The sequence below is a fragment of the Equus asinus genome, chromosome 2, assembly GCF_041296235.1.
Source record: "Equus asinus isolate D_3611 breed Donkey chromosome 2, EquAss-T2T_v2, whole genome shotgun sequence".
NCBI classification, from domain to species: Eukaryota; Metazoa; Chordata; class Mammalia; order Perissodactyla; family Equidae; genus Equus; species Equus asinus.
In genome coordinates this window covers 175,350,786-175,377,821 of record NC_091791.1, presented here as the reverse complement: position 1 = coordinate 175,377,821, position 27,036 = coordinate 175,350,786, and the positions used below count along the sequence as shown (strand labels likewise).

Here is a 27,036-nt window from a genome sequence, read left to right as displayed (position 1 = left end):
GTCCAGTGTTGTAAAAAGGAAATTGTTTTCAACAGTAAAGTTCCCGTGCGAATGGCCTGTACGCATCACAAATAAACGTTCCTTTCCACGTCTACCTCCCCATTGGAACCTGGGGCTCTGGACCCCAGATCCCCGCTATCCTCAGTCCCAGCATGACCCTTGGTCCTCATGCCCTGTGAATGGGTAAACTGATGCTCTGTTGAAAGGGTTCAACTGGTGAATGGATAAGCAAACTGTGGCGTGTCAGCCAAGTGGAATACAATTAAGCAATAAAAAGGAATGATGCACACAAGGTGGATGAATTTCAAATGCGTTGTGCTGGAAGAAGCTAGCCTCAAGGGCTACATTTATATGACATTGTGGAAAACGGACAGAAAATAAGTCAGTGGTTGCCAGGGGTTGGGGTTGGGGAAGAGTTTATATACAAAGGTGCACAGGGGAATTTGGGAAGGGTTGATAAAATAGTTCCATATCTCGATTATGCTATTGGTAACACAACTGTATGTGTTTGTCAAAACTGTACACAAAAAAGGTGGATGTTACTTTATGTAAATGATACCTCAATAAACCTGGCTAAAAAGCATAAACTCAGATTTTCAATTAATAAAGCTCCTATTCTCATGAACCAGAGTGGACCAACTGAATCAATCAGCCTGATTCTGCAAAAAGAGTGAGGGGAGTCGCTCAGCTGCAAGTTCCCTTTTCTGAACTCCGGCCCCCTGAGCAGCAGCCAGAACAATTCCTGCCCACAGCAGGCGCCTGGTCAGCAGGCACTGAATTGAATTTAGCTGTCATTGAACTGTTACTTCTTCTGGAGTAGGAATACCCGGCAGATTTCACAGCTTTTAAGAGTTTTGTTGTTTGTGAATGAAAAGTAAGCATCTGTTTTTATGAAAAGTATAGTGAGATTTAAAGAAACTTGAAGCAAAGCGTATAGGACCTCGACTTGATGTCTGTACGTGCAAATGTATTTGACAACAGTGATGCTATTTGTCGCCAGAAACCCTGCTGCCTATTAGAACATTTCAGTATAATACCATACCTAGCCTTTGTCTACAAGCCTTTTGTAAGTAGTCTAAAGGGCAATTTGTATGCTGGTGTTCCTCATGTAAATGAGGTTATTATCCTTTTAAAGGTATGAAGTCTCCTGTATGTCATGGAGCTTTCTAAGAAACAGACCTGACCTTTCTTTCCCTCTATTCAGGGGGCCTGCAGAGCCTGCACTCATTAGCTAGAATTTGACTCCATGACATTTTTACTTAATTTTCTTTTTCCTCTATGTTGGACGCATGGGGCCACCATTTATGTTCTTTCTTGACCTGAGATGCTCTCTAATCTCTTTCCAGCTGTGGCATTTGTCATTCAGTCACATCAGGACGTGGTGACCCTTCTCTCCCCACTGCAATTCCCAGCTGTTAATTGATTCATTTTAGAGAAGGAACTAGACACAGTCCTATGGACTTAGCTCCATTTAATTAATGTTAACCAGAGCTGCGGATAGAAAAGCAATTTCCTCTGGAGTGGAAACGTATTCTTTATGAGGTAGTAGAGGGAACATATAATAATAGTTTTTAAAGCCCTTAGTTTTTTTAAGTGCTGTAAATTCAGAATAGACTTTAAAAGCAGTATTTCCCTCTATTAGTATTGATGATGATAACAATAATAATAATTATAAATTTAATAATAACTGGGATTCAAACCCAGGTCTTTCTGATTACAAAGCGCATACTGTTAATCATTATGCTAAGAAATTTTTGTGATAGCTACCAACGGTATGCCAAGGACTGTGCTGATCACTTGTGTCCTCCTCACAGCCCAGCGAGGCGAGCTTCACTAAGCTGCTTTAATAGAGAGGGGCACTGAGGTTGAGAGAAGTGAAATGATTTAGCCACGGTCGCCCATTCACCATGAGCAGTGTTGGAACCCAGGTATACTCTGACACTCTGGCCCTGCTTTTCATCACTACCTGCACCACTCTGCCTGTAGAGTAAGATGGCACTAGCAAGACCTCCCTGGAAAGCATTGCCAGACACTTTTTAAAGTGTGATCCATGTTATGATTCTGATGGGCTTTGCTTTGAACTTGAAATACTATATTTACAGATTATTAGGACTTAAAATGTAGAACCGTAGAACAGCAGGCAAGCAATGTGAGTTTAAAGGCATTGCTTTATTTCTTCAACTGAGGACATTAATTGATTACTTAATATGTGCATATGAGCTCAGAGAAGGTGCCATCTCTGTCCTCCAGCAATCTATGTAATGTGTGAACAGATAAAGGAGTAAGGGTGGCAGGATAGAGTGATACATTTTATAATAAAAGTGTGCCTAAGAGCCTTTGAGAACAGAACAGGGCAGCTTATATCAGGTGGGGGCAGGTGGATGGCAGAAGGCTTCCCAGAGCAGGTGATGCCCGGCTGAGCTGTGGGATGTGTAGGAGTTAGCCACCTGAGGGGTAGCTGCATGCCAAACAGAAGGAAAGCTTTGTATGAAAGACAGGGAAGCATACGGCAGTAATGGCAGGGTCAAAAAGTATACTGAGGGGAGTGTTCTTGGCCAGCTTCTTAGTGTGAAGATGGATGGAATAAAAGAACTCCAGCTTATAGCTCCTCCTTTAGTCCCATAGAGCTTCATTTTGTATCTGTGTCATCCCAGGAGCATCTTCCTGGCAGGAGGCATTGCTGCTTTCAGAGCAGATATTCTGTAGCAGTCATAGAACTTAGTTGCCTGGGAGGGAAACAGGATGGTTCAGGTGTTAGCTGTTAACCCTCCCAGTTCATGAACACATCCTAGGCTACTTCTGGAACAGGGTTTAGCCCTGCCATGAAATACTCCTACTGTCCTGCTGCTTGCTTCTGGTTAAAAAGATAAAAAAAAAAAAAAAAAAAAGGAGGGGATTTGTTTCTTTCTGAGCGGGAATGAATACATGTGAACTTTCCTTGTCAAACATAGGCCTTGTCACCTGCGTGCCTGGTATCTAACAATGCATAGGGATCTCTTCATGAATGTTAGTAATTATATTCTAAATACCTGGAAGTATTAAGCATAATTAGCTTTCTGTGACCTGGCATATATAATTATTATAAATAAACCTATTGTAACCATGCTAAATAAAAGACTATTATATGGCTCTTTGCAAGTCAACCAGTAGTGCCTGCTACATGATCATGCTAATGAATCTTTCCCATTCGATTTCTTCCATCACTTTAGAGATTTATGAATTCCTCTCACTTTCTAAAGTCATTTTTCCTCCAGAAATTTGAAAAGCATTCACTTCTGTTGCTCTCTAGTTTTTGTATGGTTTGGAATTTACCCATCAGCATGGAGAGATGGAGAGAGGTATATATATCTATATTTAGATATCTGTAGATATCTAGATCTAGATAGTAGGAGATAAGCTTCTAAATTGTGTTTTCCCCCAAGTAGCTAATTGTTAATCATTTGTTAAATAGTGTTTCCATTCTTTATTGATTTGCGATCTCTCTTCTATCATATTTTAAATTCATACATTGGGTGGATTTCTGTGTTGTCAGATCTATCCTATTGATCTCTCTTTTTTCCTACACAACCACAACATATTTTTAAATATCGTAATTCTATAGAATATTTTGACATCAAATAGGGCTGAATTTCATTATTATTTTCCTTTTAACTTTTCCATTCTTATCAGAATATGTTCTATTTTTCTTACAGAAAGCCTTTAGAATAATTTCATTAAGCCAAATAAGATTCTGTTAGAATGTTTAGGGAGATATTTTCTTAAGATAAAAGTGAATTTTTGAGATCTTATGCATAATTCATTTAGGCTTATTGAAAACAGTTCATGTAAACCTCCTAGATAATCTTTGTTCATCCCCATTTCTTTCTCAAGTATATTTGTTTTTCCCTTTGTTTTTTTTTCAGTTTGAGGATAATCCACTTCTAGAAAAGATAGAAACAAAACTACAAGCGAATAGTTTAGCTTTTTCTGTTTTGTCAGTTAGCATTAAAGTATTTTTTTCCATGGTTCAGGCCTATCTCTGCCTCATTCTTTCCATATATAACACAGCTAAAAGGCCTTTTGTTCTGTTTCAGCTTTTTCAAAGCTTCAGTTTTTTTCCGTCTTTTAGTCTTCTTAGAATGGTTCTTATCAGGGTGACTGGCCAGAGTCACTATGTGCCTTCACCCTGACTCTGCTGATCTTTCTGTAGTTGATGGATTCTCTCTCAATCTGTGCTTATCAGAGAGTTGTTACGTCATCTTCTCTAGATACCATCCCCTTTTCCTCCTAATTAGGGTAACTTGTTGTTATGCTATCAATCTGGCTTGTGAGACTTTTTTATTCCTCTTGGAGCCATATTTTTTTTACGTCTTTGGCCATGGACTTATAAAATATTTTTCCAGAACTTTATGAACTGCGTAATCAACATATCTAAATACATTTTATGATTTTTCTCTTGGCTGCTGTCATCTTTGGGATGATATATTCACAGCCTCCCAAATTCCCATCATTGCACCTCACTAATGTTTTTCTGGTCAGATGTGAGTCAAAAATGGAAATTTCCATCTCTTTTTCTTCACCCATCTGAAAGATGCTATTGCAAATATCTCAAGAAAAATGTGTGTGATGTTCTTATCACTGGAGAGCCTTGGGGTCTTCCCAATGCTAGATGTCTCCAGGTATAACAAAAATGTGAAATGTGTGATTAATTTGGACAATGTTTGCATGAAGGGAGAATCTGGTACAAACATGACTTGAAAGGACTGGTACCATTGGAGAAGCAGAAGGAAATGACTAGCCTCAGGGTGTAGGTATGTGTATATTGGGTGGAGGGAGAGGGAAGTACACATATGTAGGGTTAATTTAACAAGCACTGTCACAAGTCTGGACCACAGGGGCATGGAAATGATCTGTTGTCATCTCTCAGTTACTTGCCTCATGGATAATTTGGAGTCACTCTTGCTAACTGACCTACAGTGCACCAAAGATGATGAAGTGTCAAGAACCCACCATAATTATAATTATAAAGAAATCTATAGATAATCCTATAAATTATCTCTAATTAAATAAAATCAGACTATATAAAAATGCTCCCTCTTTTCTCTATCCCTTTCTCTGCTTTTCAGAATACTCTTCATCCTTCCAGATTCTGTCCCAGGATGTCCCTCCTTGATGAACCTTTCCCTGACAGACCAGGCGGTCTTAGTCAGGCTTTCTTTTGTGTTTCCATCCCTGCATTTTGCATTTTCATTATTTATGAATCTGTCATCTTGATTTTGACCTAAAACCCTCAATAATGGATACTATTCCTTATCATTTTATTATTCTTTATCACTATATTTGTGCTATATTACCTAGTAGGTTTTAGATATATTATTAAAGCGTAACATAAATCAACTGCATGCTTGAAGGTATTAGGACCACTTGGCCTACATGCACTGATTTGAGAAAGACATGAAGTGTCTTAATTTTACATGCTTGCTTTTAGAACTGTCACCACCTGTATAAGTTACAGAGGAGTGTTTGGGGCTCAGTATAAAAAGCCTTTCTAATTATTGGAAATATTCACAAATATAATGAACTGATTTGTGAGTAGTCATCATTCCACCAATGAAAGATCTCAGGGAGCAGAGGATTATTTATGTATATCCATTATGTATGTGTATGGATGAATGGTAGGATGTTAAAGTAGGCATAGTTTCTTATCCACAGAATACCTGAAAACTGATAAGTATGTGTATTTATGTGGGTGAAGTGGTATCCAGAAGCTATTTTCAATATTCCAGAGGTTAAGGAAAAAGCAAATTTATCTACGACAAATCTTAACAGCTTTAAAAAGCTTCATAATGTTTTGCTTTTGGCCAGACTTATCAGTTGAATGTGATGACGCTGGTTATCATGTGGACACAAAGCTCCGATTGGCTGTGGTTATGCATTACCTTTGATTTCTGTAAAAATTAAAAACCAGTTATTGTTACTCACTCCAGTTTGTTTGGAAGAGGAAGGATTTCAAAAAATGGAGTCCATGCAGAAAGCACGTTAAAAGGATTTTTGATCATGAACTGAATTAATTTCATTCTATACATTATTTCATGGACTCTTTTGTTCCCTCCAGTATTTTTTGCATCTCTGAGATAAGGCTGCATCTTACAAAGGTTGGGCCTTGTATTTACTTGCAGTGTTTTTCAAATCTTTCCTAGTGATTCATAAAATCAAAATGCAGTTTATAATCCAGAATGTTTAATAGTCAGAGAAATATGATAATTTGATTCAGAGTGGCTGAGGTGTGAGGTCTGTCTGAATCAAGATCCTGTGTTACCTTGATTTCTCTGAGACTCAGTTTTCTCATCTGTAAAATAGGAACAATAGTAATATCTACTTCATAGATTGCTTGTGAAAAATTGAATGAGATGATACTTGCAATGTGTTAACCTTTTTTTCTTATTATATCTGTCCCAACTTGTCTATGCTAGAAAGAGTTAATGCTTCTCCCAACTTGCCAAAATTACCAGTTAAAAAAATTACTGAAAATCTTGGAGGATCTGACATTATTTTATTCTATTATGCAAATAATTTTGACCTTCAGAGATTATTTATTTTGCTTTAGAAGCCTCATTTCTTCTGTGCTGCTAACCAAACAGTTTATTCCATTTTGTGCAACAATTTATAATGAACCTTAAAAGAACTACTGATTATCTTAGAGTTTTTGGCTCAATTACCTGTTTCAAATGCTCGATGACTAAGGAAAGCCTGTCATTTTCTCCTCTCTTGCACACTGGAGTATAACAATAGACTGTGAATAGTACAAATCAAAGAGATACAAATACCACTCTAAGGGGCCCATTGTGTTTAGTTTGTAGCCTTGTCATATGGTTTTAATTTAGGTCGGCTGATTGATTATGACAGACTGACAGATAGCACATTGTTCCTCTCTTGGAATCTCTAGACACTTTAATATTTCTATTCTTATCTGTCCATTTTGATTCCAAAACTTAAGTGAAATGGAATTACAGCATTCACTTTGTTTTCCTGTGCTAAGTGATTCTCTCTGAAGTGCAATTTTGTGATTAGACGAGATGGCATGCATACACTCAGCTGATGCTGATTTCCCCCAGGGTGCAGAACAGGGAAATTCATAATGAATGGATGTTGTGCTTTGATTTCAAATGGATGGAAAACCTCACCACACTTGGTAGTTTTATTTTAAAAATGTATTTAATTATTCTAAAATTAACAGGAGAATATTAAAATTGAACTTTAGAAAATGGCATTTAAACATAAGTCAAGGGTGCTAACAGCTTATGAATGTTAATCCCCTTCAACAAGAGAAAAAACAAACTTGCCTGATATAAATGGTGGCGGGGGGGGGGGGGGGAACTTGGTCATTGAAAATCTTTAGTTTAATTATTTCTATTCTTTCTGATTAATTCAAAAAATATCTGAACGCAGCTTGGTATTAGTATTATCAAATTCTAACCTTCCTTATTTTGAAAACTACGGTAATTATTCAACTAATTGCTGTCATAGTATTATAGCTATTTGGTCCTAAAGGGTGGCTTTTTTAGGGGGGAGACAAAGAAGCTAGGAGATAATGGTTGGCACAAAGTATTTTCTTTGATGTTTTAAAAACAAATCTTATCCATGAGTCTGAGAGCCCAATTTTAAAGAGGATTTAGCATTCCCCAAATTAGACACATTTTGACCAAACCATGAAAGTAGATGATTGGTACCCAAATCATACCTCTTTACTGATTTACTTAGAATAAGCATTAACCATAATATTGTGAATCTCGAAGTGAGAAACATAATATGCAATTTCCCAGTCTTATTTCAGTTGAACTCCTGTTTATGAGGAATATTCATGCTGGTCAGGAGTCCTTGTGGGCCGTGCTGGTGCGTGGTCATTTGGCTGGAGTTCTCTGATCAATTCCTTCTTCCCACGTTAAAAGTCTTAGCGTAGTGTCCAATATATTGTAGGAGCTCAAGAAATCTTTGTTATTCTTGTTATTATTTTCATTATCTTTCCAACTGAGTAAAAATAATTAATAAGTTGATAGGTGACTTGCAATAAAGCACATTAATTTGGAATAAAGTGCTTTTTATTCAAGATTCAAGGAAAAAAAAACCCATTAAAATTTTTAATGTCCTGTTATGGTCCAGTTATATGTCTTTGGAACCATCAATAATATTCTTCATGGTAGAAGCGATTCCCTTTCCTGCGTGTTCTATTATCACTTGCCCTGAGGGATGTGATACCCTCAAAGTTGTCCTCACAGTTTTGGACACCTCCCTAGCAGTGATGAATTGCCTACATTTTCAGCATTCACTCTGTCACACCTTGCATACTTGAGTTAACAAGGTAAGCATTTCATAAGTGCACTCAGGGAGTGATTTGTTAGCTGATAGCCTGCTCTCTAAGGCACCAACAGGAAGATGGCAAATGTTTATTCCCCACTTCATGGGGCTATTAGATATAACTCTTTGGGCAGTGTTAGGGAAGATGAGATGTAACACTGGTTGATGAAAAGGACAATGGGTTGGGGGCCAAAACACCTGTGGGTTGTAGTCCTAGTTCTCGTTTAGTATCTGTGTGACTTTGGCTCCATTTCCCAGGTTCTTTGAACCTTAGAAGTTATTTTATAGTTCTTGTAGTGTTTTTTCTTTATTTGGTTTTATCTGTCTTTCCTGCTTCTGATGGGCTCTGCAAAGATATCTTACTCATCTTTAGATTTCTGTCCCTGGCAGTGTGCCATTGGCAATACTGAAGGTGCTTAACAAATATGTGTTGAAAAAATAAGGCAAGAAGACAAACAGGAGGAAGAGAGAAGAAGACAGAATAGAAGAATATATTGAAGGCCTAAATTTCCCCCCAAGTTCTCTTTAAATAAAACCTGGTGAAATCAAGTGCACATGGTTTTGTGCTACCGTTAATGGAAGTTTAAACTTGAAGGGCCCAGGGAAGTCACCATCAGTCAGACTTTCTCTTTTGATGTATGAGAAACTGAGGCTCCTGATGATGAAGTGAGGTGTCACTCCTGGCAATGGCAAAGCTTCCTCCAGCTCTGCTTGCTCCCGGGTCAGCACGCTTTGGACTGTACTGGGCAGCCTCACCATCAGGCTCTGTGTGCAGACAGGTCTAGAAAAATACACCCCTATCCATTAGAATTTTGGACAAAAGGGTGGTCTTTCACTTTCAATTTTCTACACCTTTCTACTTCTTGATTTGAACAACAAGGAAAGCGTGAATTCCTTTTGTAACATAAAAAAAAAATATCACGTGGGAAAGTATAATTTAAAAAAATAATGAAGGGCTGGCCCCGTGGCTGAGTGGTTAAGTTCATGCATTCTGCTTCGATGGCCCAGAGTTTCGCTTGTTCGGATCCTGGGTGTGGACCTAGCACTGCTCATGAAGCCATGCTGAGGTGGCGTCCCACACAGCAGAACTAGAAGGACCTACAACTAGAATATATAACTTCGTACTGGAGGGCTTTGGGGAGAAGAAGAAAAAACAATAATGAATTTCGGTACTCTACATGAATATTGTATAGAATACGTAACAATAACCAATAACAACAAGGTGCTCTACAGCATGAATATGATTTGCTAAAGTGTTTTTCTCAAAGAGTGGACTGGAATCCACCAATGTGTGTATTCAGTCCCTCTGTTTGGCATATCAGTAAAAAAGCTGCCTGGTGATTTTTAGCTCATGATTTAAATGGTTGGTTGTATTGCCTTGAGAGTTCAAACAACTCTCTCTCCCCAAGAAAAGGCTGTGCAGATTTCTCATCTGTCTTCCAGTGGAGCCCTGCCCTTCTAAGGTACCTCTTCATGGTCATATTCAAGTACTACACCATCTTTTGATCTGTTTAAATCCAGTTCATCAAATTTTTCCTTTTCCTTGATGTTTCTGAATTCCTTTCTGGTTTATTTTAGGAAAAGAAAAAGCAAAATATTTTTTAGTAACATCAAGTAAATGTGTTGGAGCCATCCCTTCATTCATGCTTTCTTCCAGCATTTTGGCTGTTTTCAAAGTGGCCTGAGACTTCAGCAAGCAGGAAGAGAAGCGAGAGGGTTGCTGTGTTACCCCTTATCAGGCTACGGTTGGAAAGAATGGAGTCTAGTGGCTAAAAGTCAAGCACTGTTGCATCTTATCGTTCCTAACTCCACCTGGAGAGTTATATCCATACTTGCATATTAATTATCTTGCATACTAATTTTCTACAGCTCAGGGTATCCACTCAACTTATTTTTCAACATTATTTTTACAGCTTCTGCTACCTTTGAAGACTTTCAGATCCGTCCCCACGCTCTCTTTGTTCATTCGTACAGAGCTCCAGCTTTCTGTGATCACTGTGGAGAGATGCTGTGGGGGTTGGTGCGTCAAGGCCTCAAATGTGAAGGTAAGGTATTTCTTTCCCCAACCAAGTCACGCAGTGCTGGAGTTAATCTGCTTGCATCGTGCCCTCTACAAAAAGGATTTCTTTCCCTCAAGTGTCTGCCAGGGTCCTTTTTTTGGGGTGCATGGATTCTATTCTGTTCCTTTCTTTACATTTCCTGTCTTCAACATATTTGCTCTGATCTGGGAAACCTAATTCTCATGTCTTTTCCTTTATATTGTGTGGATATGTTTCTTTTGTGTTGGTTATTTTGGCAACAGACTAAAAACAAAATTTCTTTCTTAAGCCAGAACTTGGCTTGTGAGGTATTTTACCTATTTTCTTAACAATTCTACAAGGTAGTTATTACCCCATTTTACAGACAGGAAAACTGAGGTGAAGTAATTTGTTCAAGGCCATGTAGACAAACAAGCTTTGGACCCAGAATTCAAATCAATGTAGATCAAGAGTTGTGATGTATTGTGATTGATTTTTCCTCTGTGTCCACCCACATTAGAACTTGTGGCAGTAAAAATGGCTCAGATCTTCTCTTTGGAATTTTGTGGCTAGATTCCTCAAAGCCCAAGTCCATTATGTCAGAAAACATTTTAGAGAATGGTGACCAGGGTAGTTACTGAGCCACTCCAGTAAAATCAGAATTCAAAACCCAGCTTACTTACAGATTGGGAAAAGAAATCAGGAGAAGCTCAAAAGAAAATTTGAATTTCCAAATAGCCTCAAGACAAATGGAAGTAATACCATTTTTGAAAATTTATAATTAGAACTAATACTAGAATAGCTTTTAACTTATGGTTGAACAAAAGTCATTTTGACTTTCTCTTTTCAGGATGCGGCCTGAATTACCATAAGAGATGTGCATTTAAAATCCCCAACAACTGCAGTGGTGTGAGGCGGAGAAGGCTCTCGAATGTTTCCCTCACTGGACTCAGCACCGTCCGCACAGCATCTGCCGAGCTCTCCACCAGTGCCCCCGATGAGCCCCTTCTGGTATGGCCTCCTGTTTATCCATTTCCCCGTTTCCACGAGAAATCTGTGGGACGATGTGATGACAGTGTCGATCCAAGGCAGTGCCCTGGGAGGGAGGACAGAACCAGGGTGTTAATGACTGTGTGTCTTCAGGGCCTATGCTGGAGATTGGTCGGTGCTTCCATCAAATATCCCAGCAGCTTTGAGTTTGCTTTTGTCTGTGAGCTTTGTGCAGTTATAAAATACGTGAGATTTCATCGCCGTCATAGGGCCAGAGCAGCACAAACTAATGTGTGAATGTTGCAAAACATAGTCAAAATTTGGAAACCAGACATAAAAGATGTTCTTCTCTGAAGACTTTTAGAGTACTTTGTTGCATAGCTGAATATTCATTCTGGGAGAAAATTTGGAATTTGCTCTTATGATAATTTCTTATGTGAAAGTCTTTAATTGCTTGGCATTACTGGTATACATGCTGGTGTATTGTCAGAGTGACACTGATTGACAAAGGCCGTGAGAAAAATAGCACATAATACTTTTAATATTTCCATTACCTCTAAAATATATATATCTTATTAATGTGGCTTAAATATTCTTTAAGAAGTTAAATTTGGATTTTCTAAACATTCAAAACAAAGTAAAAGTTGTAATTACGTGGATTCTTTAAAATAAGAACATTATTCTGAAATAAGCTACTGGTGTGAGGCTTTAAATTTCACATATTTATTCCCTCCTACAATGGATATTACAAAGACTGTAATCTGGTTATTGTGAAAATCAATTAAAGAGAAAAGTGAAAAATTACTGAAACATTTAGGTTCAATAAATCCTTCTTGGAGTGGAGAGGAGCAATGCATTTTGAAGGCATCTCTAAAAACTTGCATTAATTACTTCATTGTTTGGGAAATATTTTATTGTGATCTTTCTATCACTTGAATTTTGTTACAGCATAAACCAGACATGTAACTCAAATGAATGTTCATTTTGATAAATAGGAAAATTCCATACTCTGTTTTCCTGTGACTTACTTTTTTTTTTTTTTAAGATTTTAAAAAATTTTTTACTTTTCCTCCCCAAAGCGCCCCGGTACATAGTTGTGTATTTTTTCAGTTGTGGGTCCTTCCAGTTGTGGCATGTGGGATGCCACCTCAGTGTGGCCTGACAAACGGTGCCGTGTCCACGCCCAGGATCCGATCCAGTGAAACCCTGGGCTGCCCCAGCGGCGCCCACAAACTCAACCACTCAGCCACGGGCCGGCCTCTCCCATGACTTTCTTTTGGGAGTTTCTTGTGTTTTCGGTCCTTTATGAAGTCAGCTTGTTTGGAGAAGGCAGGTACTAAATCCACCAATAACTCAAAGAATATGTTATATTTTGGTCACTATTCAGAATGTGTGTGTGATTGTGTATTATTTCATAAAGTTGTATTAATTGGAATGAATGATATTCTTACTGAAAGCTGCTTAAATCAAAATCTGTTTTTCAAATAACTCTCATGTCACCTTCCCAATTCTCTATTTCCTTGATTTAGTTTGAATTTAAGTAGTGATTTTATAAGTTACAGCAATTACTCCTGCTTTTAAGAATAGTCAGCAAGAGTCATACTGTTTATATGATAGACATTTAAAAACAAGTTTAAGAAACAAAATTATAAATTAATTCTATATTGTTTTCAGTTTTAGCAGGAAAAGATTTTTAAAAATTATTTAACATCTCACAAGAAATCTAAAACTCTAAATTAAAGTCGTTCATCATTAGAATAGATTAAAATCTAGATAATTCATGCTAAGGAGTCTTCTTTTAAACCTATCTCAATTTTTTATAGTATATACATATACACGCATATGTATGTATATGGTATGTACATACTATATACTTAAAAACATCACATATATACAATTTAGATTTTATAAGTGTAAATTAAATTATATATTTAAATTATCACATGCATGCATATATGTATAAATATATGTATTTATATGTAAATATAATTTAAGTTTTATAACTATAGTCTTTAAGACAAGTTTTTGTGTTTTTTAATGAAATTATTTAATTGCTTTATTTAACCAAATTACATAATTATTGAATTATTTGAATTACTTGATTACAAGCTATATTTTACATCAAATGTTGAAAGTCATTAATATTTTATAGCTAAATGGAATTCTTTTGTATTAGAAAGTTTAGAAACAGTCTTTAAAAACATTTTTAAAAATCAGATTTTACTGTATCTGTCAAGAATGCTCAAAAAGTTTGATCAAATCAGATGTTTATGAGGGAAGAAAATATTGTGGCTATAAAATAAATGAAAGATATTATTATTATGAACTTTCACAACCTAGTAAAAAATGCTCTACAGGTAATTTTTAAATGAGAAATGCCTTTGGAAATAATGTTTGTGACACTATTTAACACACTGGCTCTCAAAATCATGTTTTATATATTCACCAAAGCCCTTTGTGCCCTTGTGGGGTGCCTTTACATGGTTAGAGTGCAAAGAATATGTCCCTTTTCATCCCTGTGCAAGGCCTAAAAGGCAAGTAACCATAGTTTAAAAGTTAGAGTGAATGCCTAGTCAAAAGTAATATTATGGTAATAATAGTAAGCCCTTTTACTTCTCTATATAAAAAAGAACATTTTCCATTTCAGAAAAGGATGATGACCTAGCTAAAGGTGGTGTTGCTTACTAATGCCACTAGACCACTCATGTTGCAAGTCTGCCATAAATGTGTAGATTTTCTCTCAAGTGTAAGAATATGATTTTTTTCCCATGCTTGATTGCCTATTTTGACTATAAAATCACCATTTCACATACAGATTAAAACATTGGTAATTCTATTAATTCACCCATTTGGGGCACATAAATTGAATCTCAGATTTTTAAATGCTGCCAAGATAAAAAAAAGGTATAACAACATAGATCATATGACAAGCTTTATCTGTCATCAACTTTGGCAGTAAACTGTATCCATTATTCTAACCATAAGGCAGTCCATCTTTTAAGAAAATCCAAAATGTAGTCAATTTATGGTAGAAGAGCTTTGTGTGGATGTATATATCTTTTTGTAAATCATCCCCAGTATTAGAAGGAAACAAGACAAACTCAGTAGATCCTTAAACAGGATCTTAAACACACTAATGTATTATATCATTGTATATAAGTATACTTATCAAGATTATATCAGTTTTATAGGCTTTTAGACATTGCAGAAGAAAAGTCAGGATTCAGTGATCCTGTCATTTCTCTATGCTTTATTCATCTTTTTGTTTTTATTTACACATGTTCTTTTGGTATTTGGGGAAAGTCAAAGCCATTTGAAACCATGTTATGCAAAACTTAATCTTAGGCAAAAAGTTAATAATCTGTTCCAGAACTCCTGCTCCTAGCTATGAAGAAGCTTGTTTCAGATTGACTTTCCTGCAAGGGGTAATTATAAAAGCGGAATAAAATATAATAGAACAGAACAAAACAATATTTGAAGGTTCCCAAGAGCAACCAAGGCAACAGGATTTGAAGGACCAATGTCTCAGAAATAAGGAAATCACAGAGAGGTCAATGCACAGGACAACTCCCCACAACAGAGAAGTATCCAGCCCAAATGTTAATAGTGCTGAGTCTGATAACCCTTGTGGTAGAACAAAGCTGGAGAATTTCCAAACATATTATAAAGCCACAGTTAAGACAATGGTATTACACGAGGTTAAGTATTAAGACAATGTGGTATTTCACAAAAATGGAAAAATAAACTAATGAAACACAATAGAGAGAGTCCAGAAAGTACATGCATATACAGGCCAACTGATGTATGACAAGGATTCTATTTCTGTGAGAAAAGGATGGTCTTTTCAACAAATATTTCTGGGAACAATTGAATATCTATTTGGAAAATATGAATCTTGACCCTAATGTACACTGTCTACAGAATCAATTCTGGGTAGATTGGCAACTTCTCAGAGATAACATAGAAGAATATGTACAAGAACTTGGGGGTAGGAAAAGCTTTTTAAACTGGACTCAGAACACTGATGACAAAAGAAAAAGATTGATACATTTGGCATCATTAAAATTAAATAATTTTTAGCAAAATATACCATTAAGAGAGTGGAAAAGCAAGTCATAGAATGATTGGAGAAGATATTTTCAATATGTATATCCTATAAAAGACTCATGTCCAGAATGTATTAAAGACCATCTACAAAAATTTGGAAGACAGACAACCCCATTTAAGATACAGGCAAAATACTGGAACAGCACTTTACAAAAGAAGACAGCCAATAAACATGAAAATGTACTTTGCAACATTAGTTATCAGGGAGGCTAAAGTTAAATCTACAATGAGGTTTCTCTACAAGAGAATGTCTAACATTGAAAAAAAACCCTGACAATAACAAGTATTGGTGAGTATGTTGAGCGACTGGAGCTCATTTACATTACTACTTGGAATGTAAATTGGTCTAACAACGTTGGAAAACTTTGGCAGTCGTCTTCTAAAACTGAACATGTGCATATCATGTGACTCAGCAGTTCTACTCCCAGGTATATATTCAACAGAAATGTGTATAGATATGTGCAAGCATTTTTTTGTTTTGTTTTGTTTTATTATTTTAGACTTCATTTTTTTTTTACCAGTTTTAGGTTCGCAGTAAAATTGAGAGGAAGGTATAGAGATTTCCCATATACCTCCTGCCCTCACACATGCATAGCCTGTCCCATTATCAACATCACTTAGCAGAGTGGCACTTTTTTTTAATGCTGATGAATGTAAATTGACACATCATAACCACCCGATGTCCATAGTTTACATTAGAGTTCACTCTTGGTGTTGTCCATTCTATGGGTTTGGACAAACGTATAATGACATATATTCATCATTGTGGTATCATACAGAGTAGTTTCACTGCCCTAAAAATGCTTTGTGCTCCATCTGTTCTTCCCTCCTCCCCTCCACCCAACCCCTACCAACCAGCCACTGATCTTTTTACTATCTCCATAGTTTTGCCTTTTTCAGAACGTTGTATAGTTGGAATCATACAGTTGGAATCATACAGTGTGTACCCTTTCCAGATTGGCTTCTTTTACTTAGTAATACACATTTAAGTTTCCTCCATGGCTTTTCATGGCTTGATAGCTCATTTCTTTTTAGTGCTGAATAGTATTCCATTGTCTGGATGTCCACAGTTTGTTTATCCATTCACCTACGGGAGGGCATCTTGGTTGCTTCCAAGTTTTGGCAATTATGAATAAGGACACTATAAACATCCATGTACAGGTTTTTGAGTAGACATAAGTTTTCAACTCTTTTGAGTAAATATCAAGGAATGTGATTTTTGGGTCATATGGTAAGAATATCTTAAGTTTTGTAAGAAACCACCAAACTGTCTTCTAAAGTGGCTGTACCATTTTGCATTCCTACCAGCAATCAGTGAGAGTTTCTGTTGCTCCACATCCTTGTCAGCATTTGGTGTTGTCAGTGTTCTGGATTTTGGCCAGTCTAGTAGGTGTGTAGTGATATCTCATTGTTGTTTTAATTTGCATTTCCCTGTTGACATACGATGTGGAGCTTCTTTTTCTTTTTCTTTTTTTTTTTTTTTTTTGTGAGGAAGATTAGCCCTGAGCAAACATCTGCTGCCAAACCTCCTCTTTTTGCTGAGGAAGACTGGCCCTGAGCTAACATCTGTGCCCATCTTCCTCCACTTTGTATGTGGGATGCCTTCCACAGCATGGCTTGCCAAGTGGTGCCATGTCCGCACCCGGGATCAGAACTGGGAAAACCCAGATCCCTGAAGTGGAACATGCTTCAGGGATCCGGGGTTAACCTCTGCGCAACTGGGCCAGCCCCGATGTGGAGCTTCTTTTCATATGCTTGTTTGCCATCTGTGTATCTTCTCTGGTGAGGTGTCTGTTAAGGTCTTTTGCCCACTTTTTAGTTGGGTTGTTTGTTTTCTTATTGTTGAGTTTTAAGAGTTCTTGTATATTTTGGATAACAATCCTTTATTAGATGTGTCTTTTGGAAATGTTTTGTAAATATTTTCACCCACTCTGTGGGTTGTCTTAATCTTCTTGACATTGTCTTTTGCTGAGCAGAAGTTTTTAATTTTAATTATTTCTTTCATGGATCATGCCTTTGGTGATGTAGCTAAAAAGGCATCACCATATCCAAGTATCCAAGGTCATCTAAGTTTTCTTCTATGTCATCTTCTAGGAGTTTGATAGCATTGTGCTTTACATTTAGGTCTATGATTCATTTCGAGTTAATTTTTTTAAATGTGTAAGGTCTGTGTCTAGATTCATTTTTTTGCATGTGGATGTCCACTTGTGCCAGCACTATCTGTTGAAGTGACTACCTTTGCTCTGTTGTATTGCTTTTGCTTCTTTGTCAAAGATCAGTTGACTGTATTTATTGGGATCTGTTTTGGGGCTCCGTATTCTGATCCATTGCTCTATTTGTCTATTCTTTCACCAATACTACACTGTTTTGATTATTGTAGCTTTATGGTAAGTCTTCAAGTTGGGTAGCATCCTCAGTCCTCCAACTTTGTTCTTCTCCTTCAGTGTTGTGTTGGCTATTCTGAGTCTTTTGCCTCTCCATATAAACTTTAGAATCAGTTCGTTGATATCCACAAAATAACTTGCTGGGGTTTTGTTTGGTATTGCATTGAATTTATAGGTCAAGTTTGGAAGAACAGACGTATTGGTGATATTGAATCTTCCTATTCATGAACATGGAATATCTTTCCATTATTTGTTTCTTTTTTATTTCTTTCATCAGAGTTTTGTAGTTTCCCCTCATATAGATCTTGTATATATTTGGTTAGATTTATGCCTAAGTATTTCATTTTTTGGAGGTGCTAATGTGAATTCTATTGTTACAAGCATGTTTTTAACATCTTTATCCGTAAAAGGTAAAAGCTAGAAACAAATAGTGGTAGAGTCATACAATAGAATAGTGTACAGCAGTAGAATTAGTGAACTGTCAATTCACTCAACATCATAAATAAATCTCACAAAATAATATTTAGGAAAAAAAGCCAGAGACAAAAGAGTATCTCCTTATGAATGCAGTGAATGAAATTCAAATCAAGCAAAACTAATTTGTAGTGAGAGATATCAGAATAATAGCTCCTCTTAGTTAGGCACTAACTGAGAGGGAGCAAGAGAGAGCCTTTTGGGATGCTGGAAGTATTCTATATCTTGATCTGGGTAGAGGTTATATGGGTATATGCCAATGTAAAACTTCATCAAGAGACAGTACTAGAATTTTCTGCACTTTATTCTGTATAAATTCTACCTCAATAAAAATGTTTTAAAGTGATAATAGCAAGTAGCTATCCAAATAGCAAGTTATAAAGTCATTAGGTTTCTTCATCACAGGTCCTGTGAGAAAAGAATAAAATATTATATAACAAAAATGAATAATTAAATTTAGTTCTGAGATTCCTCTCAGTCAATTAAAAGAAAACGAGGTTATAGAAATTGCATTATTTAATAACAAGAAACATAAATTCTTTGGGTGCTAAATGAAATGTACCACATCATCCTAATATACATAGTATTCATTTGCATAATAAACATTATTTTCTGCAGTTTTCACCACAGATGCAAAACTGTAATTTATATGATCTTTCTTCAAGGGGAAAACAAACATGAAAACAAAACTATAGTATCGTATTACAACCAACTACCAAGAGAATAGGTGGTTCTCTTTTTCTTGGTGACCTATGGACATTTCTGATGATTTTAATTTTATAGCATGGTAGAAAGATAGAGCTGTGTGTTTCCTCAAATTTTTTCTTGAAAATAATAGTGCTATCATATTCTGCAAAAAAAGATTTTCCTGGTCAAATAAGATTTGGAAATGCTTCTTCGTGGTTCATCCAAGTATTAGACGTCACTAATATTCATGAAGCCTAATTATGGTTCTCAGAAGTCCTGAAATAATGAACTCAGTGTTCCTAAACTGACTCAAATATGGAATCCCTTTTTCTCGTAAAACCTAGGAATATCTAATGGGAAAAACCATGCACTTTGAGAAATGGTAACTTAGAGGAGTAAGTGAATTAATACGTGTTGCATAGACGTCTCATCTTCATATATCGTGAGCTAAACAGCACTCATCTGAAGTTGAGTGCTCATGAAAGCCCAGAGTAAAGGTATTCAGAGCTACAAACTGGAGGAAAATCATGAGCTTTCGATAACAGATATGTTGATGACAAGGATAATCTCTTATTTTGGAAATCAAGAAACTTGATTGATTTTCTCTGTCACCTCTATATGGAGATGTGGAGATGTTCCACAGAAGTACATACAAACAGGGTTATAATTTTTCCTCAAAAGTCGTGTTTGGATCTGTTCAAATGAGCAATTGGTGCCCCTCAGTTCTGCACATGCTTCACGTCAATCAAGAGACGTAACAGGTATTACTGGGTAACAATTAATCATGGCGGAACCCCAGTCTGAATGTGCACCACTTCCAAAGTCTCTGACAGAAGCTTAGCTGTAGATTGCAAATTAGGCTATGGGGATTGAGAGAACAGATAATAGTATTTTTCTTAAAGTGCAATAGTTTATTCAAGACTAGACAAATCGCCAATGTCAAAACACATTAATGCATTTTTATTAAGAAAAAGAGTCAACTATATTTCAGTTTTGATTTGTTTTCTAGCTATTAGATAGAGCTGCCTGGAAAAGCTTAAGGAAACAGGGATAAAAAAGAACACATTCAGTATAAATTACTAGATATGTGTTGTCTACTTAACCAAGACATTTCTTACATTTTTCACTGATACTCCTCCTCTTAAAAAAAAAAATTCAGAATAAACTTTCTACTTTTGAATTACAGTTCAACCTTGAATGAAATCAGACAGAAAACAATGATATGCAGCAAAGACTCTAAAATGAGCAAAGGGTGCACTGTAGGCATATTTCTCTCATTAAAAGTCTAACCCTCTATTGGACTTTCCAAGGTTGTAAACCGCTGACTGAGGCTGATTATTCATCAGCTTATTCTTGCCTGCAGGCAGATAACAACTATGTAACATTTGATTACTTTGATGACCTTTTTCTTTCTTTTCCCATTGAGAGGATGAATTATTGTGAAGAAAATCTACATCTTTCACTTAAAGGTCAAAAATGCTTCATTCTGACTATAATTTATCTTCAATAAGGTGAAAGAAACATCTTTCATCACTGACACCATGATATGCAGATTTGTTATCTCTGCCAGCTCACAGCTGTAAACTGTGTTTTTGCAATCTTGACTTAGTGTCTATAGTTCTGTTTACGCGTTGCAAAGTTGTTTCCAACTCAGATGTCTCTGTGGCCACAAAGACTGATCAGTGGAACATTTTGCTTTCTCTTGAAAACACACCTGCATGAAACGTTATTGCGTAACGTGTTGCTTTTCTCCAATAACACTGTTTTCTTGTCTTTTCCTCCCCTTCTTCTGCTCCTTTGCCTGCCTTTTGCTCTTCCACTTCCTGTGTCAGTCTCCTGTGAGTCCTGGCTTTGAGGTAGGTACTAACTCTGCCTGGCTAGGAATGTGCTTCACCAGCTTTTGCAAACCAACTTTATAATATTTGATTGACATCAGCCGATTATCTGCATTGACCCCATGAGAATAATCAAGAATCCAACCTATTGAACTGCAGAAAGCCCACGGGTTTTGGTTTTTGTTGTCTTTTTCTTGTTGTTATTAAGTTTTCACAGTCCTCCGTAAGACAGAAAGCAATGCAGGCATTAGAGTAAAAGGTTTCGATTTGCCCTTAGATTACTTGGTTCCATAACGTTGGAGTGTTTTCTATGAAACTGAGCCTACAGGTTGAGGATAGAACTGAATATAGTCAGCCCTCACTCTACGCGCTAGCGTGTAAATTGAAATGCTTGCATAGTGGAACTGGGTCCTGATGCCAGGTACCACAGACCCCTGCAAAGTGACATCATCATGCCAGGACACAGGTTTTGGTTGGCATGGTAAGGCATGAGACAAGGACTGCCTGAAGATGAATATAACTTTCTCAAGAAAGGAGCTTTTAATCCTTAATATATTATCACAACCTAATTATTTTGAAAAAGGATGATATGCAGGTAGCTATATCGTGGTCTCAATCCAAGGAGAAATTATATATGGAAAAGACTCAGATTTCCTTCATAAAGGTTTTAATTAAACCCCCCTCTGAAACTGGCCTTTTGTCTGTCTTAAGCTATTACTAACCTGAACACAGAGAAGAGGCGTTGGGTCAAGCATTAAAGCAGAGCATACAACAGTGCTTTTATGATATCTTGTTTTGACCAGTTGACTTGTTAATGTTTAGTTTTCCTTATTTCTGTACCTCTGGCGAATTGAGAGTTGATGTATTGTTATTTTCCCTGGAGAGACTAAATTTCAAATACCATTATTAGTGTCTATTCTAAGATGGTCTTGTGAAAGTAACTCTAACAAAGGAAGCTAATGAAAACACAACCAGAACACGTTCTGGGTTAAATAAAATTGACAAGTCAAGACATCTTGATTTATAAGATGTAAAATAAAGACATCTGCTTCAATAATAGTAAATTCCTGTGTTTGGAAAAATCATCCTAGTTCAAAATATGCCCTACTTAGAAAAGTCCATGGTGAAAGCTAGGTAAATGTAATTTTTGGTATTCTTGTGGATTTAAATTTTGTAATTTCCACTGCCTTCCAGACTTAATTTTAAATGTGAATTACTATCTCTCCCTTCAAATTATCCTTTGGGAATAAAGCCAAAGAAGGACTGGAAGCATTTTTCACTTCCTTCTCCTACGTTGCAATCAGGAACAGATTGTGTAAAAGAGGACTGAAGAGGGGTCTGCTTTCTGTGGAAGCTGTATGACTTGAAGGCAGCGGGGCCTCCACAGGAAGGCTCCTGATGGAAATAAGATGCATTTTCTGGATATGCTATTGTTCTTAACCTTGTTTTTATCTAGTTTGTTGAAAAAGTAGCAGACTTTTCTTTTCTCTTTCTAAATGTCTTGGAAGAAAATGCATAAAATTTGACCGATTTTTAGTGATATTTGTGTAAGTTGCAGAATTGTTATAGAAACCTGGTTGTGGCTCCACGTTCGGCAAGTCCTGGTCGATTTACATTTACAGGTTTGTCACTCTAGGATGCAAAAGTGTACAAAATTAGATAGATTCTCTGCCCTCATGGAGCTTGCATAAATGGACAATATGCAAACAAATAAACATATGTCTTTGCAAAAGCTTCCTGGTACTGCATCACAATGATAGATATTAATTTACCTAGTCTCTCCTACTGTTTAGATTGTTACCATTTTTTTATTTTAAACAATGCTGAACTAAACATCCTTGTATGTATTTTGTGCACATTTGTAAAAGTATTAGGAGTTTTCTCAATAAGCATTTGTTGAATGAATTAGTAGGTTATATTCTTAGAAGCCAGATAGACTGAAGAATATGTACTTTTTTTTTGCCAAATAGTTCTTTGGAAAGTTGTAAAAGCTTAAATTTATAACTCTGCTGACTACAGTGTATGAGTTTCCATTTCCTCATACTCTTTGTAACAATAGATTTTATCAATATTTTAAAAGGCTTTTTTCACTAATTTGATTGGTAAAAAAATTTCAGTGCCTAGATATGTATTTCTTTACTGGAGAGGATAAACAGCTTTTCATATGTTTATTGGCCATTTGGATTTCACCTACAGTGAATTTCCTATCTCTGTTTTTATTGAGTTGTTTATTAGTTGCTTAGAATCTTTATATATTATGGCAGTAATCCTTTGTCTATTAGTCTATAATGGAAGTATATTTTTAGTTTTATGTGTGTTTTTGACAATGTCTTTTCCCATACTGGTATTTTAATACAGAGAAAACATTTTCACTCATTCTCTTATGATGTATACATTATTGAAAATAAATCAATGTCGGCAGATTAAACTTAATATTCTTGTCAAATGATTCAGGAGAATGATCTTTTCTTGAGGTAAAGGGGTAGAAGTCAAGGTAGGAAATGAAGCAGAATTTAAAACACTGGTGCCCTTTGCAACCACAGGATACGACTGATGGCACAATTTTTTTAAAAAAATAAGTTAGGCCTTATGGAATTTTTTTTTTAAATTTGAGAACTTTACTGAAGTTATTTTAGATGTTTTTAAGTGGTTTTAAGGAAGTGTTTACTGTTATAGCTTTGAAGTTAAGGGACCCTATGGAGAATTTATTTTTGGTAAAATTAAATGCTTTTAGCCTAGTCTTTTTGGTAGTTTTTATCATTCAGACTGCCTTACAGAAAATATTAGGAAATAGGGTGCCGGCTCCGTGGCCGAGTGGTTAAGTTCGCGTGCTCCGCTGCAGCGGCCCAGGGTTCGGATCCTGGGCGCGGACATGGCGCCGCTCGTCAGGCTGCGTTGAGGCGGCATCCCACATTCCCACAGCTAGAAGGACCTGCAGCTAAGATATACAACTATGTGCCAGGGGTATTTGGGGAGATAAAGCATAAAAAAAAAAAAAAAAAGATTGGCAACAGTTGTTAGTCCAGGTGCCAATCTTTGGGAAAAAAAAAAAAAGAAAAAGAAAAAGAAAATATTAGGAAATAAATTGCTCGTTCCAAAAATTTTCCCTCTGTTTGACTGTTTTCTATCCTTTTTACATCCTTTAGTTTTTATGAAATTTACACAATATATGAGGGTGCATATTTTCTAAATAATTTTCCATAAACTATTATTTTCATAAAGTTTACTGACTCACATTTAACTAAGACAAACATTGTACTAAGAAGAACTCTTGACTGCATACTTTCCTAGAAAATCTCCCCCAAAAATGACTCATTCAGTTACTGTTTTGGTTCATTAGAAAAATAATAAATAAAGACAAGAGAATACCAGTAGTGCATTATCTATCTATAAGTGGATATGATCCTGATATACTTTGTAATAGTCAAGGTAGATTCTTTTCAAATGAACAAATAATGGGGAAAAAAAAAAAACTTATTTCTAATCCTGAATGAAACTATGATGATGATTCTGGCCAAATGAAAATTTTCCAGGATATTTTCCAAAGTAGCAGAAGTCTATCTAGAAGTAGAGGCTTTAATTATTACTCTTGTGTTCTGGAATTTCAGGAATCCTGGTGATTCATCTGAATTAAAAAGCCATTTTTCCATTTAAATATGCTGACATCCATGTAATACTTTGCCAGATATTGCAAGATTTCTTTTGACGATTGTATAAACTAGTTTTCCAAATTCAAACCTGGGCAGAGTATACTTTCAGTGAGGAAAGACATCCAAGAATTCTTTAACCAGTACTTCTCCACCTCCTGAGAGTCAGAAAAGTATGTGCAGGGGTGGCTTTGTTGGGAAAGAGCCTCCAGTAAAATGAACTGTGAGGCCGACTTTGATGTGCTACTAGTCAGCTGTTATCTGATTTCACTTCACGTGTCTGTCTGACCACATGTACATTATCAGTTCATGCTCTGAACAAAAACTTCCAGATGTGTAATTCCAAATATGAGCAATGAGGAGAGTTCTTCGTGAACTCCAAAGGGGGAGGGGGCCATCATATGCCTCTTGCCCACACTTACAAACATGTAGGTCTTAGGAGCAAATGGATCTTTAGCAAAGGCTCTGAAGGGCCTGTGCCCACCTCAGGAAAGGCCCATGGCTCCCCACAAGCCATCCCTTACAACACAAAACATTGCTCTCTGCTTTAAGACGCAGAACAGCCTTGTTACCTATAATAAATATTTGCTTAGTGGCCATCTGTATCCATCTAATGTCATGCTGGGACTGCCAGATTTAAGTCCCTTCCCCTTCAATTCCCGAGCAGTCGTGACTACTGAGCTCCCAGCTACTGAGTACTAGGAAAAACGGTTACTCATGTTCACTTTGAGAACTTGTGTGTCCTCACAAATGTTCCTGCTAGAAAAAAGAAAAAGAAATTTTTGTGTTGAAGAAATAATAATGAGGAGGAGTGAGGGGAGTAGGAGATGGGAGTTAGTACTGTAAGTTAGACTTTTAGCAACTTGAGAAATAATTCAGCTTCTAAAATATTTATCTGTGCTTTCAGAAATGTTTAAGGAATATTATTTTACTGGATCCATTAGATATGGCTTTCTGATATTTAGTTCTCTTTGATCTTGTAAATTCCTCTCTTCTCAAGAAGAATGAAAGTATTGCCATTTTGATAAGAAACATAGTGAAATGCAAGATAAAACAATGTCCAGAAGTTATGAACACGTATCCCTCTTTCTCCAAATAGCCCAGTTCTTGATGGTGTCTCTTTCTCTGTAGCTGTGCACTGAAAATATCAATGAGTGATGTAATTTGAGTTAGTGCTTTCCCGTATTTTTAAAACTCAAAGCTTCCCCTTTTTTGGTAGGTAAAGGAAAAGGTCTCTTATCTTTTCTCTCTCTCTCTCTTTTAACTGAGTTTCATTGAAATGCAGTCTTTGGCTCTATCTACCATGTCGTTTCAGAAGCCCATGTGCACACATGTACACAGGTAGCACCACGTGTTCCTCATTGACTGGTATAGGCTGGGATTCTATGATGTACTATAAAGTTATCCTCATGGTCCATTTTGGAAGGGAAAAGCTCTAACCTTTGTAGCCCTGGGCTGTTTTTCTGGTGCTTTCCAGCTTCTCCTCAGTGTCTCCAAGGCAGTAATCAATGGGACCGTCTCTTTCTACATTATTTCATTCAGCTTTCCAGGGAGCTTAGAAACATGGGCCAAGCCCCTGTCAATTCAGTCAGGGTCAAAAACTATGCAAATGTATGTCCCTAAAATCACTATTCTTGATTTTTCCATCTAATCTGTGTATCATCCGGTTCACTTTCTGTGTGTAGGACAAGTCTTAAAGCCCCAAAACAGAAGCTGTTGACATGCACAGTTGTTTTCTTCCTCGGTGGAAATGCTCCTTTTTTATTTTATAAATTTAGAATGCCTGGCATTAAGCTTGCGTTGCCTTCAAGTACAAAGAGAGGTAATCTTACTTATGTCTCCCTTTTCCTCCAAGAACCTACAGATTTGTAGGATGTTGGTAACTGACATTTTGAAAGAACAGTGCATGTTATTTGCAACAATTCTCCAACAGTTCTGGTGCTTTCCCCACAAAGGGTGGATCACTTAAGAAAATAGTAAGGTTCCTTTACTCTTCATTTCTGTTTATTTAAAAAGAGTGAAGCAATATAAAAGTTAATGTAACTTCCAAGACTACTTTAGCAGTCGGCAAATCCAGATCACCTTGTATTTTTAATGAGAGATTATGTATGTTATTACAGTGAAAGCTTTCACAGATTGCTGCAAACATTACAAAATGGATTCTCCACGGTAAAACACAGCATCCATCACCACTAAGCAGGGGGCATACTTTTTTTTTCCTGCCCTGTGGCAACCCTTTTCACAGTTATGAAAAGGTGTTGATTAGCTTTTATTTATGCTATATATTTAAGTACCTAACTGAGGAGCCGAACTCATTTATCTGGCACACTTGGCAGGTAGTTCAAAGAATGTAGATCCAGAATTGTAACACTGAACAATTGCACTGAACAATTAGAAACTCACCAAACACCCTACCCTCTTCTCAGTGAATTACAGGCGTGGAAATATGGGTGTTCCTATGTGAACTCCATTTCCCAGGGTCTTCAGACTTGTCTGTTGCCCCCGAAATGCTCTGTGCTGGAAAATCCCTGACGCCCTGTGTGAGAGGTAATACATTCAT

The 27,036-nt window shown here is 36.6% G+C and overlaps 1 protein-coding gene across 7 annotated transcripts in view; it reads left to right on the top strand.

Annotated features, from left to right (window-relative positions):
* Positions 1–27,036, top strand: part of PRKD1 (protein kinase D1) — a 289,465-nt gene that overhangs the window by 202,707 nt on the left and 59,722 nt on the right. For 4 of the 7 annotated variants that reach the window (XM_070504191.1, XM_070504188.1, XM_044765420.2 and 1 more), the window contains 2 exons: positions 10,248–10,379; positions 11,203–11,363. In XM_070504191.1, coding sequence (XP_070360292.1) covers positions 10,248–10,379; positions 11,203–11,363 — 293 coding nt within the window. Of the gene's footprint in view, positions 1–10,247; positions 10,380–11,202; positions 11,364–20,826; positions 20,851–27,036 lie in introns of all 7 variants that reach the window. The other 3 variants (XM_070504187.1, XM_044765419.2, XM_070504189.1) reach the window with 1 other exon arrangement.